This window comes from Oculina patagonica, chromosome 6 (genome assembly GCF_052425735.1).
Source record: "Oculina patagonica isolate OP01 chromosome 6, crgOcupat, whole genome shotgun sequence".
Lineage (NCBI taxonomy): Eukaryota > Metazoa > Cnidaria > Anthozoa > Scleractinia > Oculinidae > Oculina > Oculina patagonica.
In genome coordinates, this window is record NC_135763.1 from 7,588,318 (window position 1) to 7,607,457 (window position 19,140).

A 19,140-nucleotide genomic window follows, 5' to 3' on the forward strand; every position below is an offset into this window, starting at 1 on the left:
AAAATCTGTTTTTTTAAAAAGAGTTCATCGCAGACAATACCTCATTTATAGAGCGCAGTGTTTTCATTCTTTCTTCTTTTAAAATATGACATACAAATTCGTGCGCACCACTCTCGTCCTATACTACAACTTGCATTCGTTTGATATTGTTTTTATAGCTACAATGGGAAGTTTTATGGGTTTTTTAGCTTGTTTACCTCGATTTTTGTACAACCTTGAAAGTCCTGTTTTGTATGAGGTATACTAGCCTCAACGCTTTCTCGTGGTATACTATGGAATATCCCACGAGTCACTTGTATTTTCTCGGTATACACACTCGCCTAAAGGCTCGTGTGTATACCAAGAAAATACAAGTGACAAGTGGGAAATTCCGTAGTATACCACGAGAAAGTGTTGTGTAACTATTTTATACCATGCCATAGAATATACGCTTACTTAATTTCGTCGAGAATAAGAAAGCAGCGCACGATGGGAAGGTTGAGTTGAATGCCGTCGAATATACAACGGCTTTCCTGAATACTGATATACAGAAGAGAGGACTGGCCTTCAAAGATTACAGACGCAACCAAATTTACATCCTAACACGAGCCTTGTCTACATCAAATAATACTGAAACATGGTGTAAATAACAAAAAAAAATCGACCATTTGTACATTTACGAATATTGATAAATTGAACACGAAAAGTTTTTCGGTCTTTAAAATTTCAGTTCTTCTACTTCGTCTCTCAGACTCACTCTTATTCTTCTTCCTACATGTGACTCTTGACTCTTACTTATGAACGTACCGGTACTCACCGTACTCTTGCTCTTGTGAATGAAAAAAGTTGTCAAATGTCCTGTTTGTTTGTTTTTCTTGCATTTGCCCCTCTCCCCCAAACTGTCTGTTATATTTAGCGATGCAAAACTTGCACTCCCAGATTGGTAATTTGAACACTTTTACACGAAACTCGGAAAATGGAACTCGCCTCGGCGCCAAGGGGACTTAGCAACTTGTTCCAGAAAAATGTGTAAAGAAATATTGAGAGATTGTGCCGTTATATTGCAAAGTTGCGCGAAAGAACAATTAACATTCAGTTTGACTTTCAATCACTTGGTGATCAGTTGTATGTCGAAAAACCAAGCGCATACCCCCCCCCCCCCACCCCCGCATATCCCCCTACTCAAATTTCCCAAAATGTCTTAAACAGTGTCCAGTGTGTCCAGTGTGTCCAGTGTGTAGGCAGTTCACCCTGGGAACGAGGTTGCTCCTAGTAGCGTTCTGGGGAAAGTAGTTTCGTTCAAACTCCTACGCCATATTACCCCGCCAAGCACGATCCTGATAAAACGATTTGTGTCTTGACAAATCAATTTTATGCTGCGCTAGCGATACTTTCGGCACTGAAATATGGGGGAGCTGAGCCCCCCAAATTTTGTTTTGGGGGGCTACAGCCGCCCTGTCGCTCCCCCCCCCCTGTGGGGCGCCTGTGGTTTTAGAAAAAGAATAAGTAAAAAGAAGTATACTAAAATCGAAATTTTATTAATTTTTCATTCCGTGAGAGTCACAAAAGCTAGATTATGCTAGCAGAGCTAAATTTAGATCAAAGCTAAAAGTTATGCTCGGATTGCTAAATTATGCCAAACATTATCACAATCGACAAGAGCCCCGGACAAAAGCCTGTGCTTGTTATACCTTGGGTGCCAAGGGGGTTTTTTGCATTAAAAAAATAGTGTCTTTAATTCAAAAAAACCTTTGGCACCCAAGATATGCTCGATATGGAGGGTGGACTTCTTTCTACTGACTCTTTTTAAGCGATGACGTCAGGAAATCGCTTATTGCCATCGACCGACCGACCGGATCTTTTTGTCTGTTTGTCTGTTTCGGTCGAACAGAAATCAAGTTTAACTTGATAACAAGAAATCGCCGCATAGAACACAAAAGCAAAATACTCCCGTGCAGTTAGAATGGAACACTACAATGTATAAACGAAAGAGACTAATTACATATGATGGGATCTTTTAGAATTAGTAGACAGAAAGTCGTTTATCGGAAGTCACACACTACAATATAACGCAATCTACTGTTGTTCAATTGAGCAAATCTACGAAGAAAATGTATTATTAACTTTGCATCCTTGGCCTACCTACTGTTAATTCTGTATTTATTTGAATTCCATCATCATATTCTAACTATGCTATTTAGACAATCACCAACATTGCTTCTTAGGTTTAAAAAATGTACACTGCAATTGGATAACAGTCTTTATCCCGCCCTCAATTATGTTAGACCCTTTGTGAAACGTCATCGCTTCTGCATGCACTGCATGCCGTTTATTTTCTCTATGAAGTAAAACAGGCCCTTAAATTGAAGAGTTTAACTTTCCGAAAGTTAATAATTGGTAATTGTCTATTTTGCTCAAAATTGCACTAAAAGTTGACCCACTGCGAAACAAAAGGGAATTTTGAGAACTTCTTTGAAAGATACTCTCTTCTGAAGCGCACTTTAATGGCGTTTTGTTTGCCATCGCCACGAGCAATCGGTTCCATAATTTCCAAGAATTTGTGTGAAACCGCATTTAGTAAGGGCAGCGGCTTACCCCTAGAGAGTTGGAGCAGACGGTGGCTGACTTTGTGGTTAGTATAAAGAAACATTATAAGGAGTAAGATCGCTAATGTAGATGTTTGGAACGCTACTTTGGCCGTTCGTCTTCTATCTGGTCGCCAGCTCTTCCATTCTGGATCACATTTTCTTCTGGCTGTGTCGTTTGATGCCGGGAGGGAGAAAATTTGCCACTTTGAAGGCAAGCTGCCCGTCGAGTATTCGAAGTCTACAGAACGCCGTGCGAGGTTATCGGTGAGTCAAATCTCGCAGCGCATCTTTGTTCATTTCTTGGATAATTGTGTTTAGGTTGAATGAATTCTTTCATTGGTTGTTGAAAATTTTAAGTCAAGTTGAAATCGAAGGGAATACTGCACTATTAGTGCAGTTTTCAGTGTCCGCGCGAAGTAGAATTCTACGAGGCCCATTGAATGTGTGTTATTCACAAATGTAAGCTAACTATCGCTTTCGATTTATTTGTTTCCTACAGGAACGGATCCCCTCCATCTACTAGTGGAATACACTCGATTTCTTCATTATTGACAATCCCTCCATTATACCACTACCCCCATCCTAATTTACCTGTGTTTACCTCAATGGGTTTCGAAGTTCTATTCCTCTCGTATCTTGTCAGCGCTCTCGCACTTCAACATGTCAACATCTACAAAACGGTGGGTGCCTTTTTGTATTTAGCTAAATCATATTCTGCTCGTTATATAAATGAACGTACACTTTTCTAGCGGATTTCCATGCTTAAAAATTGATTGCTTGTCAAAAGACGGCGAGGTCCGTATAATTATTCTACTACCGTGCCATATTCGCTGAGTTTACAAATTGATTATCCAAACTCCAGTGTACCAGGTGTTCCAATTCATTGATTATTAAGCTCAAACTTAAATATTAACTTTACAAAACTGCTCGATCGCCTCGCGTTCCTTGAACTTTTTAAATAGCTTAAATTTAGGTAGCACTTGCGTATTTTGGACATCGATTAATGTGCCTCATTCGAATTGAGTATCGCTATCATCGCAAATTTTATGTGCATTTCCCAGTTGGTGCGGAAATGAATTGTGATGCTAATTATCGAGTAGGCTTCATGAAAACAACACGTCATGCATTTCATTGTTCTTTTCCTTTCTAGATTTTGTTAAATAATACAATCATGTCAAACTAAGCTAGCTTAATTTATGGTGAATCAGATGCATCCATTTAAACCTGTACAGCCAATATCTCGACGACGTATTTAAATTTAAGGTTTATTTCGGTTTTAGTTGGGTCTTCACTTAATGATAATCCATCATTTGCATTTTGACAAATGTCAGGATATGTGCCAGATGTTTCCATCTTTTGGCCTGAAATTCAGGTCTTCATAAGATTTATCCAGCTGATAAAGCAAGGATGATGTGTCGCAACATTTTGTGATGAGCTTAATTTACAACATGTAGGCAATGTTAGTACAAAATGCATACCTTTCTACAAATATTGCATTTCCTGGAAAAGATAATAGATCAGGAAGACACCCTTATTTGCTTCACGAAGACACGAGTCGTAATTAAAGAGAGTAGGCAGAGATGACAATAACCGAACTGTATTGCTTAGAACCGTAATTTGAACATCTTTAAAAATTATATTGAAATTTTAAGTAATATACCAACACTCGAGACTTAAGGCACTGTAAGGCCTGGTTCACACTAGCGACATAACAACATAACCACATGGACATCACGACATAAAGAAAAGTTCAGTTCTTGTCTTATGTTGTTATGCTTATGTCATTATATTCCAACTACCGTATGTTGTTATGTTATGTTGTTCACACTGAACACATAATACATCAAAGTGAGGTGTTTTTTTGCATTTGCGTGACCTCGCCGTTATGTTTTTATGTCATTTGTGTGAACCAGGCCTAACACTTGGATATTTATATAGGTGTACACAATTAGTAGAGGGGACTTTTCTCAAGACTCAGCTACAGTATTTTGATGCTTTAATGAAGTTTATTATTATTATAATTATTATTATTGTTGTTGTTGTTTATTATTTATCTTGCAACTTGTCTCACAATTTTGTTGCAACCCAAGTTGCAAAACAAATGTCTAATGTATTATCACCCCCTCCCCCCCCCCCCCCTGAAATGAATGTCTGGCAGTGTGTTCGTGCAGCAAGGGTTACGTTAACTTTTTGTAACAATTACCACAACACTGTAACAATTTTTTTTACCTGCTGCCTTTGGGTGTTACGAAGCAGCATTTTGTGCAACCTGCAAATATTTTTTTTTTACTTGAAAGGACATATACATGTATGTCCTTCTAAGACACCATCTTGGTCGGACAAAACAAAATTGTGATCGGACAGATTTTTATTCATTGCTGCCATAAAATAATTTACAATCAAAATATTGTCCGGAAATCATGTCCAACCACACTTGAGATTTCGCTGGACATAAGCAAATTTTGGTCAGCCAATGTCCAATGACCCACTGTTATTTGCAGCCCTGCAATGACAGAACAAATTTGCAAGAAAAGTTGTACAAAACATTGACTAGTGTAACAGCGTCGTAACTTTTTAACTAACTGGCTGAATGGGTTTATTACTACCCAGCAAATTAATTTTTACCCAGCTGGTGGTAGAGTTCAAGGCAGGTGGGGCATAGGTGATACTCTTCATAATAATAAAAAATATATAATGAAACTGGGATCAGAGTTATTTTTTGTTGCTTGGTTTGGACATGTTAACGTTCTTGTTGTCACATTTGTCAAGCAGCTAAAAAATTTAGCCAAAGAGTAATTTTGTCACCCAGGTCATAGTGAACAGTTGTTTTTGTCTCCTAGTTCAGAAAGTTTTACCCAGGGGGGGCTGGCAGCGAGGTCTGGGACGAGTTTCGATGATCGCCCCAGTTAAGGAATATGGCCGAGTGGGACTAAGTACCGGTTTAATTAAAAACAAAGATGGCGGAAGTTTATGGCGGATGGTCGTTTGCGATGGTTCACAAACGTTTCGAGAACTGTTTCCACTTTCGAACATCCAGGGGTTCGTTTAAGCACTTTTTATCTAAATTTCGATTTTTAAGAAGTATCACAGGTGAAATTTACGCCGCAAACCGGCGAACGGGGCCACCACTGCGTTTTTACATCCCAGTGAAGACAACGAAATCTCACAGCAGAATATTTTTAGTAATTGTTTCATACACTGGAAAAGCTGAACGATCTTTATTTCTGGACTAGACGCCATGACGGTAAGGGTAGCCATTTTCGGACAGTTTTTCTGTAAGACTTAGATCAAACCGTAGTTGACGTAGTTGTTATTGAGAAAGTGCAGAAGGTTTGATATGACTCGTTTTGTTTTATTTCCCAATTTAAGCCTCAGAGCCTAGTTAGAAATTGAATATAAGAATATAATATCTAGAGTAACATGGAACTGAAATACAGTTTATCGAAATAAAATATATCAAAATTTAATTGGCCTACCAGTATTTTTTATTTTATGTTTTTGCAATAACATTTGTAAGATTAGGTGGTAATGTTTGCAACAGTTTTCTTTATTTAAACTTTTGAACTGAGCATGTCTTCGTAATAATGGCGCTCACTGACAAAAAGCTGGTGGGGTAACCTTGCATTTAGACTTTGCCTATCACACCTGTGGGGTGAGAATTGAAACTTGCAGGAGGCTGGTTGGTTGTAGAATGCTCCAGTCATGGTCAGTCACCTAAAACTTAGTGACCACGGTTTGCTGTATTTCCTTGAGGAAAAAAAGAAACGAGTTCTGAGGGGGCTTAAAATGTTTTCAGCAATGCATTATCTTGAAATGCTTTTACAAATAAAATAATTATACCATGGTGGAGTTTGCAAAGGATCTGCTCCTCAAATGTACATGTGTGTACCCTGGTAGAGAAATAATTGAGACACTGCATGGGATCTGACACTTTTAAAAATCCTATTGAGACTTACTTAACCTGTTGATTCTTAACTGCCCTACCTGTCCAAAGAAAAAATCAATTTCTACTCGCTTCCAGTTGAATAATCTTCCTGCTGACCAGGAAAAATTTTCAGATGTAAATGTAAAAAAATATGTTATATTTAAGTTGTTTTCAGTGGTCATGCCCTTAACTTCAAGGGAAACAAAAATTTTAAATGAACATAACAGTTACAAATTCCAACTAGCAGGAGGCAGACCAGTTCTCTATCTACAAAGCATGGCCAAGGATTTGATCTCAGGACAACCGAGAACAAATTCAGCTTGTTGCTGGGTAGAGGATTTTGACCTGGGATCTTAGAATTACAACACCGGTACCCAAAACCACTTGGCTACACTGTCTCCTGAAAGTACTGATAGGTGATAGATGAGAATTTTTAGGGTGGGGGAAAACAGTATTGCAATAATAATATTGTAGAATTTTTTTATTACCGGCAAGGGGTGCATCCCCATGAGTAGCTCATTTGGAGATGTGAAATAAACCCTGGGAGACAAAATTACCCGGTAAGTATGGTAGGTCAATGTACTTGTTTGCAACAGACATTCCATTGTTGATGGGCAAATTTATCATTTTTCCAGTGCTGAAGTGTTTCCAGTACATAAGACAAGCATTTACTTTACCACCTTTAAATGCTGTAATTAAATTGTGATCCCTCTGACCCTGTTCAACCAAAGTATTTACCCAAAACATAATTAACGGTTTCTGTATGTGTCAGCAAGGCACTTCAGATTGCACAGTTTAGGTAATTGAAGCCATACCCTCTGCAATTATTATTATTTTTTACATTTAAATTTAAGTGAAGAAATTTATTCTTTTTGGATTTCTTTGCCTTGTTGACTTCAGCTTGATCTTGTACCGGCAAAGGAAAAAAAAAGGAAAATCGAAATATAATATCTTAATCTCTTTAAGATTACCTTAGAAAACGTTTATTCTCCTGTGGGCCCATTCGCATGGACATGATGGAAAATGCTTTGAAATTCGATTTTCAACCGAAAGCAACTCGGCACTTTATATGCAATATTCGGTTCTAGAAGTAAATGCTACTATAAACGTTCAATCAGAAGATGAATTTCTAAAAAAACTTCTATGTTTTATACGCAAACTACATGTGTAAGCTTGTATAAAGACACAGAACTTGAGACAGGTACTGTATATAAAATGTAAACTTTAATAAAGCTTAGCAGGTCAACCCTACTTGACAGGGGCAGTCGTGAAACACTTCGACGCCAATAAACGACACTGTTACTGACTTTTCTGTTAAGTGAAGGAGAATCGCGGTCGAAATAATTTCTTTTGCTGTGCAGGCGTGAAGATGACAGAAACTTGTCCCGAAACATGTCTCTCGCTCCTTGCTCATTTAAATTTTTAACTGCTCTACTAACCTAAAACAGAGCTGATCCTTCATTACATTAGTCTTGATTGTCTCAGAACTGCCACAAAAAATTATAACGGGAAGTAAACGGCAATAACCAACAGCGAATTCGTTTTCTACAGTCAGCTCGACATGCGACGCCATGTTGTTTCCTTTTTTGTCAAGGCATTGTGCGCATGCTCCGTACGGTTCTCGAATGATTGACAGATTTCTTAACTGGGGCGATCATCGAAAGCGGAAAAGCGGTAAGATCAAAGATAGCTGCCAGCCCCCCCTGGTTTTACCATTTGTCACTGGGTTCAAAATTGTTTTTGTCAGATCCAGTTTAGTTTTTCTTTTGTTACATTTGGTATAAAAACTGAGATAAGATAAGATAAGATAAAAACTTTATTACCGTGTCTGTGTGTTTAGCCCTTATGGACTAATTGGGGACACAATTAATTACCTAAAATACTATTAATAATGCTAAGCTAAAAATATTTAAAATACTTAACTAAAAACTAAAAAAAACTAATATTTACAATGTCTTAAAATGTCTTAAGCGCAACAGAGTTTGCAACAGTTACTATTGTTGTCCACGTAGTCCGATAGATTGAGTTTTCTAATTTTAGTTTTGAATGCAGCCACAGTCGGCAAGTTTTTCAGGTCTTTGCTTAATTTTGACCATAGAAGTGGTCCAAGATATCTGATACAATGTTTCCCGTAGCGTTTAGTATCAAAACGCGGAAAGACAAAATCACTGTTTCTAAGCGAGTGTGTAGTGTCTTTGCGGACAAAAAGGGCAGAGACGTTGTCTGGCGCAAGCCCGTTCTTGACCTTGTACATAAGCGAAAAAATCAACATTAATTTAATAGTACTTTTTTCCCACAGAATATTCACATGGTTGACGTGCATCTCATGTGGTTTATTGCTGTTTTCCTAAGCCGAAGAGTTGCATGGCTGGTTCTTGGGCAGGTAATTTGAAGTAGCTTCTGCATCTTCAAATAACTTATTAATAATATACAAGCCCTAGGATTTCAAAGTGATAAATTATCATCGCAGTGAATTTCTAATTGAAGCAAATGGAATAAAGAAGCCTGAAAAAAATTCAGGGCTTCAACAGAATCCCCTTGAAGCCCTGATTTTTTTTCAGGCTTCTTTATTCCATTTGCTTCAATTGGAAATTCACTGCGATGATCATTTATCACTTTCATATACATTCGCAGTTACATCCCTAGGATTTCACGGTAAAGATCCTTACTCCGCAGAATTTTATGCGTGATTAGCATGTTCATATAAACTAAATGGCAGCTTTTTTCTATGCAGCTTTGGTCGCGAGAGAGAAAATTTGTCGTTTTCTCATAAACAAGTAATCCTCTTTTCTGAGTGAAGTGATCAAATTCTTCATATAAAATGAATACAGATCTGGTGCTGGGCTTAAAAAAATAAATTATCACTGGAAACATATACTTTGCCAGTACTCGCAAAGGAATATAATTAAGGAATTATGTACTACATATCTTCCTGCTCCTAAAGGAATATGGTGACCCCCCCCCCCCCCCTCCCTTTTTTATTTCAAAATTTATCGTTCATGGTTTTGACTTAAAATTACAGTTTTGGACTGCAATCCTTCAGTCTCTTCTTTGGCTTGTTTTCTATGAAATAATATTTTATTCCAGCCTAGTCCCTAGGCGTTCTCCCCCTCTCTCTGGCGAACGCGAAGTCCACATAAGGGCCTGGGAACGGGTTGGCGTCATTCGGTTACTTCATGAAATTTTGTGCCAAATCGATAAGTGGGAAGGGAACGCCTGAGTACTAGGCTGATTATATTAAAGTCTCTTTATCCAACAGCAAACAGCCATCTCAGGTATGTTTTATCTTTTCTGCAGACACTTGCCTCCGAGGTGCTTTACACTGTTAAGTATTTTATTGGTGTCTTCGTGAAGGGTGCAATACTTCTCATACTTGTGACAGGCTTTGTATGGTTGTCATGGAGACTTATTCAACAGAATAGCATTCAGAATTGTCTGTTCCTCTGTTATCCGTAAGTAACTGCTCATACTTCTCAAGCTTTATCAAACATGGATATTTTGTACCTTAAAATTATGCAAATAAGCCCCTCCCTCCTCACAAAATGTAAACCCCCACAAATTTCAGATGCAATTTTTTTCCCCCTAAAATAAGCCCTCCCAAACAAGGGCTTATGCAGTGGAACCTCGATATAACGATGGACCAAGGGACTGGCAAAATATGTTCGCTATAATCAGGTTTTGTTATATCAGGATTCCTTTCCATATATTTCACTAGTACTGAGGAAAAGTATATTGTTTGTTATACTGAGGACTAATCGCTTTATAGAGGTTCATTAAGCCCCTATCGTAAAGCTTGTAATGTTGTTAATGTTGTTAGAATTATGTTTCGAGAGTTCTACCGTGTGGTATTTGTGTGTGTGTTGTGTTTTAAATTTATCTTTGCCTTAAAATGTTTCAAACTGGTTTGAGTTTTGTTTTCTCATTGTCTCATAATTTTTCATTGTCACAATGTAATAAAAAGGAAAAATGAAAATCAAACTGGTTTGAAAAATTTTAAACCAAAAATCAATTTAAACCACAACATATGCTCCAAAAAAATCGCACCATCCCATCCAAGGTAAAACCCACTAATTTCTGAAATGCAAATTACCATCCGAAAATAAGCCACTACTGCTACATGTAACAACGATTGGACTAAACCTCTTTATCAGTCAGTACATCATTCAGTCCACTAGTCAGTCTGCCACTGACTGGCCCAGTCAATCTACTTGTCATTGTGTCCCTCTGTCTGTCAGTCAGTCCATCTGTTGGCCAGTCGGTCCATCAGTCAGTCAGACGGTCAGGCATCCAGCCAGTCAGCCAGCCCGGGGGGCTACTCAAAAAAGTTTTGTACAGGGAGGTTCCGCCCTAAGGTCCAACCCTTTACCCTTATAATACCACTTTGACAGAAAAGGCACCCCTATCGTATACCTTTTACTGAGAAAAGGTACCCCTTTCATATACCGAAAAACATGACCTATGCCTAAAACAGGAAGTCTTGATGCCATTTTTATGTAGCGTTTAATAAATTTAAATGATACAGCCATAAGGTACGTCTATTCAAAATATTTAAATGAAGCCGTTTTGAATACCATTGACCAATATCCCTCCCCTTTCACATACCTAAACTTGTGAAATCCCTACCCTCTTATATACCTGAAGCATGAAAAAGATACCCCTTTTGGGCGGAGCCTCCCTGTATAGGCCATTTTAGGAAGCACCCACCCCAGGTCAGTCAGTCACTTAGTCAGTCACTCAGTCTGTCTGTCTGTCACTAAGTCCGTCTATGTGTCCATCAGTCAGTCAGTCAGGCAGTCAGTCAGTCAGGCAGTCAGTCAGGCAGTCAGTCAGTCAGGCAGTCAGTCAGGCAGGCCGTCAGTCAGTCAGACAGTCACTTAGTCGGTCAGTCTGTTGGTCAGTCATTCCTTAACCTCGTACTTTTCTTTGCAATTTTTTCTCCAGGTTAGTAATGTACCTATTTACATTCGGCTTCACCTTGGACCCTCAGGGGAGTAAAGTAATGCTTAAACTAAGCCCTCATCAAGAGCTAGGACCGCTATCACAGTTACAGCTGTTACAAAGCAGCCTGCTTGATAAAGGTGTTATGGTGAATGGAAACGCTAAACAGGAACTACCAGCGCCACAGCCGTGTTCTCTACCCCCGGACGCCGTCCGATACGAAGCGGAATGCCTGCGGACAGATTTTAATCTTCGAATAAAACAAGTTCTGTTTCAGTCGCTCGTATGCGCGTATTATGTTGGTTTTATTCCGATGAAGTTTTCAGAGGTGAGGATTGTCATGCCATTAATTGACAACTTCTAAGTAAATACTTTGTTTAGCTCAGCCAATTGTTGGAAAGGTCGTTTTGGGAAATAACGCACGCCTCGTGGTTAACGTTACAAAACAGCTTACTTTTCCAGAATGTATTAAATGTTGGCTCAACTTCCCTAGCAGCACATTCGCTGCCTATCTTAACACCCTGAACCCAATGGAATAAAACAATTCTGTTTTATAGCCTTTAGTTTCAGTGAAGTAAAAGGCTCGATTGGCGTTTTGTGCTTGATTTTGGAGGATAAAAGTCTTCACAGCATTTGTTTTTGGCAGCGTTGTGCACCCGTGTGGATTTGGCGCGTTATTTTAACCAATCACCATTCACTGATTTCTTATGGCATGTAAACATGTCGTGTGAACTTGAAATTCGGATTGGCTGCTTTGCGTGAATAGGTTCCTCGTTAATTTCTGATTCAGGCCAAAAAGTGTGTTTGTTTCTTGTTTCGTTAGTTCAGATGCAGAACAGGTTTCAGACGAGAGCACGAAAGTTGCTAAACTACCGACGTATAGCCGTTGCACCATGCATACCTTCAAGTTGTTTTTCACCTTTTGATATTAGCCGTGTAACGAAAATAACAGTTGACTCTACTGAAAAGGCCACCTCAAATTCAGTACAATGGCCAAGTTTGTGGGGTCAGGTGTGCCCCCCCCCCCAACATACATGTACCGACGTCTAAAATTGCTATTTTACAAGATATGATCCTCAAACTTGGCTATTTTGCTAATGTAAGGTGCTCTTGCCAGCAGTGTCGATAGATTTTTGCTACTTGTTCAATATCTCAAGTTGAAAAAAAACTGTTAGGATCTGCAGTCGGAATACTCACGACCACTCCCGCGAGCTCTTACGTAAGTTTCATTTATTGTTCGTGCAAAACAGAATTTTTAATCATCTTCAATCTTGAACTGTTCACAGCAACATTACGTGTATTATGACATGTGGTGGGCCTGTCAACACACGCTGTTTGTGTGGCTCAGTTCTCTTCTAATGCTTATGATGTTCATGTTACCGCTGAACTACTGTGACGCCCTACACAAGTGCGCGCTGCATCTTGGGGGATGGGAAAGATATCCATGCGGTCACCGAGACACACCACACGTGTAAGTTGTAGAAATTTGTTGTTTTACTTAACGCGGCCGTAGTTTGTTCTTGTAGGGTTTGATCGTTCATTAAATTCGGTGCCCTGGCTGTGAGGTTCCTGAGAGAATAGTGTGTTGATTTCTCCTGTAAAAATGTTTTCCCGCAAATGTTATTCTGTCAGATGTCGTTAGAGATTTACCAATCTCTATTTCGTTTTATGTGGTCAAGATTTCTAAGAACAGCTCGAAATTGAAAAGAAAACAAAATACAAATGGTTACTTTCTCACTTTGTTCAAGAACATCAGCTAGTTTCTAAATCAATCTCAAAATCGCATTAATTTTGTGTTTACTTGATTTATAGCATTTGCACGTGACTTATTGTTTTTTGTCCCTCTCCTAGGTGGTCAGCGTTAACAGTATGGCCCCAGGGGGTCCTAGTGCGGCATGGTAAACTACTTTACAGAGCACTTGGTATCCATAATGTAGCAATCCCAGGAGACTCGCATCATGGGAGATTTTTTGTAAGTATATGAATCAAGAGATCTGACCCTTGTAGATACATGTGTATTAGCTGCGTGTCCGCTTTTATTTCATCAATCCCATGATCCAGTAAAGCGGTTTTCATTTGAGCGTCAAAAAAACAAAACAAAGCAATTACACTGGCTAATCAAAAGAAACGCAAGCAATTTAATGAACCAAAGATAACGAGATCAAAATAAACGCAACCAGCATTAAGCGCGGGAAAAAAGGGCGGGAAAACCCGTGTCACCAAGTGGCGATTGGTTTTAGTTATGCATCTGATTGGCTGATTAGGTGGCACCAGCTTTTTTTAACCAATCACAGAGCCTAGTTGCTTCAGTACTCTCTGTGATTGGTTTAAAAATTTCGCGCCACCTACTCAACCAATCAGAAGTCAAACCAAAACCAATCGTGACTCGCTCGCATACGTTTTCCGGCGCTTCTCGCTGGCTGCGTGTATTTGCTTCAAGTTTTGATTGGCTTACTGGATTGTCTGTGTCCTTTGTGATTGGCCAGAGTGATAACTTTGGTTTTGGTTTTGCAACGTGCAGTTGGAAACCGCTCTAAAGCAAAACCAAAGCGATTCCGTATTACTCTCGACATTCTATATTAAATGGATCTAACGTGCAAACTCTACCATTGTTTTGCAGTTCATGTTTGAATCACCCTTGCGGCTTATTAACTGGATGGCAGCAGTTCTCCTATTACTTGTGTTATATCAGCTCTTTATGATCACGAGGTCCCATTCTTGGCACCAGCTCCTCTCGGTCACAGGTCTTCTGACGTTTAACTACCTGATACTCTACAGGCTCTTCCGGGATCGCTGGGCACTCCAGGCGGTGGTGCGAGAGAGGACTGGGACTTGAGCCTCGAAATATAGGCCTGCTAGATCTTTGAAGTGCAGGAATGTGATTAGTTACAACGGATAGTATTCAGGCATTCTGAACCACAATTCTCTCTCTCTTTACACTTTTAAAATAACATTTTTTCGAAGTTACTATGCAATTCTTTTTTGAAAGGTTCTTCCGTTTAAAGATAATTATGTATTTTGTAGTGTATCGTTCGACAGGTCTTTTGAAGGAGTTCGTGAACTAAAGGGAGGTCTGCATTTGTGGCTTTATAACAGGTTAAACAGTCGTTTTGAAACCATTTGTCTGAGTCAAACTACTTAATTATTTTTCGCAACATTCGTCGCAAGAATTCTGTAGTTTAAAGGTTTATTTATTATTTATTTCATATCGGTCACGTAATAAGTAGGAGATAGTTAACTGATTGAATATTATGCGAGGGAAGAGTAGAGTCTTCGACTGATCTTTGTTTACTCAGGAGCACACTTCTTTAAAATAACATTCAAGATACATACATGTTCACTTTAAAATAGTCTTGGTAGAAACCTTAATCGGTTTACGTATTTCAAATTCTTAAACAATTTCCTACCTCGAGTCTTCGTTCCTTACTGCGCAAGCTTGACGAAACGAGCGACTCTCGAAAGTTTGGTTGCAGGATCTAATTTGATTAGCTTTAAAAACAATAAAAATGGCCGGAAATAAAACACTTAAAAGTTCGTAGGTCATACTTTTGAAAGCTAGGCATGTGCAATTCATCTGGAAGTCCGACATTGTCGCACTTCCGATCAGAACTTTCTAGGGTCGCTTGTTTCCCGACCGCTGGTAAAGGGGAACGAAAACTCTGGTTACGAGGTTGATTCTTAAATTCGCCCGTATAATCTCGGTCCTGAAAATGTACTGGGGAGTTGGGCGTGGCCATTTAAGATGTGACGGCGTCTTGCGACAGCTCCTTTTCGTAGAGTAAACCCCGTCGTTTTTAAGTTGAGCACAGGGTATGTACGATGTTCACGAGTTCGTGTCGATCCTTAGCTTCCTACGGAGACCTTTTTGTTCGTCACGCAATCTCCGCTTCCAAACGTCTGAAAGGAAAGATTGCGTGACGAGGCACAAGTCTGCCTAGGAGTCTGGTCGATCCTAAAAACTTTGTCCTTCGCCGCTTTTGCTTTATGCATTGTCAAGATGTGATCGATTCATCTCCATTTTCTCCTGATTCGCATGGTGCGTGATTTCCCCATGACATTTGGCCACTGAATTCCAATGATGAAGGGTAGCTAGACATCCGTTAACAAAAGAATGGGTTTTCTCTCCGCGATGTTCTTGCTTCTTTTCGACTTTCAGGTTGGAATGAAAAATTCTGCGGCGGTTTTTAAAACCGCTGCTAGGCCAAAATGCAGACGTCAATTAAAATGTAAGTGCGAAAAAAAACATCGATGTTCGAGAATCTGTGCTCGATGAGCAGCTTTGCAATTTGAAATACCCCGGATCGGTAAGGTATGCAACATGTTGAGACAAGTGTTTCTGAACTTCAGTTTCCTTTCAAAGCAATACAGAACTGCCTCCTGCAAATACAACCCGTTGTAACTAATAGCATTCCATGCAATCTGCTGCCATTACAAGGTTAACTGTAGCGCAATGTTTGTTTAAATGTTACAACCGGTAATTTATAGAATAAAAAAGGGATGCATCTGAGAAAAGTGATGCCTTGTTATTAATTAATTTTAGGTTTTGAACAAGTCTAAAACGTGGTCTGAAACAAGTCTATGCCGTGGTCTCTCAATATCCCCCCCCCCCCCCCACCTTCCATATAGGAAATTGAAAAATCTGTCCTTCTAAATCTTACTGGTTTGGTCACAAATGTTCATAGAAAGTAGGAATAGTATCTCAGAGAGACTACATTTTAAAAGTTTCTGCAGGGGCAGCCTCCATACCCCCTACGTTGTTATGACGCGAGTTTGCGCTCTCACCGTATTTACAATTTAACAGATAAATTATAGGGGTACTGCCCAGGGCTACTGGCTACCTGAAATAACAAAAGTTAAAAATGCCAAGCAGCCAGTTGGTAGAAAAGATATTTTACATGTTCAAGTCGGGAACACACAAAAAACTTGGACTTGCATGCAAAAGGAATAAACAAAGTTAAGCTAACTACCAGAAGAGATAGGCACAGATAGATAGGTACAACAGACAGGTACACTTACAATGTAACAGAAGTGTTACTTCGAGTTTTTCATTTTTTTTTTATCTCTTTTGGCCGAGCCAAACCTTTTTTCTTCTTTTTTCTACATTTTTTCTTTTTTTCGAAACAAGACTACAAAACATTTCGCAAACAAGGCCGAAAACAAAAGTTTGCTTTCTAGCACGCAGCTCACGAAAAATGAGAAAGGGTTCTCTGGGTGTAACGCTACTCGCTGTCACTGCCGAAAACATTTTTATTAAACGTTTATTATTTTGCCTATCCTTTTGTTAAACAAGTTAAATTGCAAATTGTCAACTGCATTCAGCTGCCCTTGCTTCTTTTTGTTCTCGCAAAGTTTATGTTGCGAAGCTTTTCTCCAGCTGTGAAATTCCACCGTTGTTGTTTAAATCTTTAATTGTTTCGTCTTCAATCGCAGTGCTTGTTGATTCCTTGATGACAGCTGAAAGTCCTAAAAATACCTCATCTTCTTCGTCAGTAATTGACGCTTGGTGCTCAACAAAATCAGAACAATCAACCTTCTTTGGTTTTGAAATCATTTCTTGTGCAGTTTTATCTTCTTCGTCTTCCTTTATCTCATTTGAATCTCCAACTCCTTCAGCCTCTTCTTCTTCTTCTTCTTCTTCTTCTTCTTCTTCTTCTTCTTCTTCTTCTTCTTCTTCTTCGTCTTCTTCTGATGTCATGTTTTTCTTTGATAAACTCTTTGCATTCGTTTGCATTTTCGCTCAATTGAGTTACATCCACTGTTTCTTCGAATACTTGTGTAAGGACGGCTTCCACAAAATTAACTTGAGATACTGTAGTTTCGCCTGGACTGCTTAAGTTTTCTTGGAATTCCATCAATAAAGGCTCGCCATCTGCAACTTCGTCAAGATCTTTGACCGTTTCGAATTCCTCAGCACTTTCTTCCATAAACTCTCCGTTCGCGTTCAATTCAATGGTCTCTTGGCTTTCAACTTTGGGACGTGCATCATTTGGAACCGTAAAAACATCACCAAACCTGCAAATTGCCGCCAACAGGTTTTCATCGCGGTACAGAAAATGAAACTTCATATCTTCGTCGTACTCCTGAAAGTCGAACGCGACACCTTTCAGATTTTTCAACTGCCTTGACAATGCGCATTCCCATTCCTCAGAATCTTCCACAGCTCCAGTATTCTGGGCACAACGTAAGACATCTTCTACAACTCGGAAATTATCCTGGACGAGTTCTTTTTCCCCTTGTAAAGCGTGCAGTTTTGCCTCGGTAATTTCACAAACTTTGGAAACCAATTTGTGTCGGTGTTCTGTGATGGCTTGTACAAGTCTTTGTGCGGCTGTCTCGATATGCAAAATGGTTCGCTTGCTGCGTTCGTTCACATTAGCAACAACTGCGTCAACTTCGCTCAATGTTTGCTGTAGAGAAGAAATTAGGTTTGCTGCTTCCTCCATATGCATTTTTACAAAGTCTAACTTCGAACACAAGACGTCGCAAATTTTATATGTCAATCGTTCGCTGTTGGTTTTATTGTACAAGTTTGAATTTAAAATTACTTTGACTTAACACTTTCCCAGTGGGATTTGCTTGTTTATGAAAAACAAGACATAATTGAATTAATCAACCTCATTATCGCCCCCAAAACTATAAAACAAAATCACCCCGATTGTTTCTATCGCTTCTGTCACTTCAAAAATTTTTCTTGTGATCGGGGCGATTATATGAGAACATTACACAAGCGATCGCCAACGTTCTCCAGCGATTGGGGCAAACACGATCGCTTGGATCGCCCGTGTTCTGTCCTTCTAGCTTCTCTTTCCCTTCTTCGCCGTATTAAAACTGCAATAACTGAGAAGATAGAAAGCCACGAGTTTAGCTCTTTCATTAAAGGCTGCTATTGTGTTGGATCTAGGGCTAAAAAAATGATTGTTTTTGTTTTCCGTAGGTCTTCGCTCATACCAGGCGATTGGGACGATCATGTGAGAACCCCCGATCGCTTAGATCGTCTCAGTATTTGCAAACGATCGATGCGATGGAAATACTATCGGGGCAATCATACGAGAACCAAAATAAGAGATAACTGAAACGGATTTTGATCACGTCTCTTTTTCAACTCGTGACTAAAGGCCTGCAAACGAGGAAACATGTTTCCAGAAACACTCGTAGAGCGCGCATGTTTCCCTAAACAGTTTCCCAGTTTTTCCATACGGGAACGGACGGGAAGCATTGTTTCCAGCATATACTTTTGTCTCTAAGAAACAAAATTTGCTTCTGCTACACAGCAGAAACATTCTGCGTTTCCGCGCGGAATGGAACCATAGCAAAACGAGGAAATAATTATGGAAACGTGTTTCTGGGAAAATGTTTCCTCTTTTTGCCGGGCCTTTGCTTTTTAACTCGGGATGCGTGTTCGCAAATGCAATCGTCGCGATCACGAGAAGGATTGGTGCAAGCACAGGGGAAGCATTTTTCTCCTCAGCAGACGTCTTTTCTCCTTTCCTATTGCTCCCTCTTTCCTCGTTAATCTCTACCCTCTCCTACGTTCTTTTGCGGTAGCCGTTAGGTGCTGACACGAAGCAACGTGTCACAGCGACAAGTAGCGGGGACACAACACACAACACAATGTAACACCCGGCGGGAACGTGCTGCAGTGACCGTCGTCTCCTCACAAGTATCACACAAGTATCATCGCGGAGCCGACAGAGAACGAGTGAGAACTAA

General features: G+C 39.6%; 2 protein-coding genes across 2 annotated transcripts; one reads left to right on the forward strand and one right to left on the reverse strand.

The window, feature by feature from the left end:
* Positions 1-2,581: 2,581 nt before the first annotated feature.
* LOC144658861 (transmembrane protein 39A-like) lies at positions 2,582-15,942 on the forward strand. The gene is made up of 8 exons (XM_078519341.1): positions 2,582-2,831; positions 3,067-3,247; positions 8,792-8,875; positions 9,790-9,944; positions 11,434-11,758; positions 12,717-12,901; positions 13,282-13,402; positions 14,051-15,942. The coding sequence occupies exons 1-8, from the start codon at positions 2,656-2,658 to the stop codon at positions 14,264-14,266; spliced, it is 1,443 nt and encodes a 480-aa protein (XP_078375467.1). The 5' UTR covers positions 2,582-2,655; the 3' UTR covers positions 14,267-15,942.
* LOC144658862 (uncharacterized) lies at positions 15,926-18,035 on the reverse strand. Its single transcript, XM_078519342.1, has 2 exons — positions 16,466-18,035; positions 15,926-16,020 (listed from the first exon to the last, which is right to left on the reverse strand). Exon 1 carries the CDS (start codon positions 17,877-17,879, stop codon positions 17,040-17,042), a length of 840 nt encoding a protein of 279 aa, XP_078375468.1. The 5' UTR covers positions 17,880-18,035; the 3' UTR covers positions 15,926-16,020; positions 16,466-17,039.
* Between the last annotated feature and the right edge of the window lie 1,105 nt (positions 18,036-19,140).

Coding starts and splice junctions, on each gene's coding strand:
- LOC144658862 (XM_078519342.1), bottom strand. CDS start 17,879: ATGCATATGGAGGAAGCAGCAAACCTAATTTCTTCTCTACAGCAAACA.
- LOC144658861 (XM_078519341.1), top strand. CDS start 2,656: ATGTTTGGAACGCTACTTTGGCCGTTCGTCTTCTATCTGGTCGCCAGC. Junction 3,248..8,791: donor ATGTCAACATCTACAAAACG/GTGGGTGCCTTT, acceptor TTTTTCCCACAG/AATATTCACATGGTTGACGT. Junction 9,945..11,433: donor TGTCTGTTCCTCTGTTATCC/GTAAGTAACTGC, acceptor TTTTTTCTCCAG/GTTAGTAATGTACCTATTTA.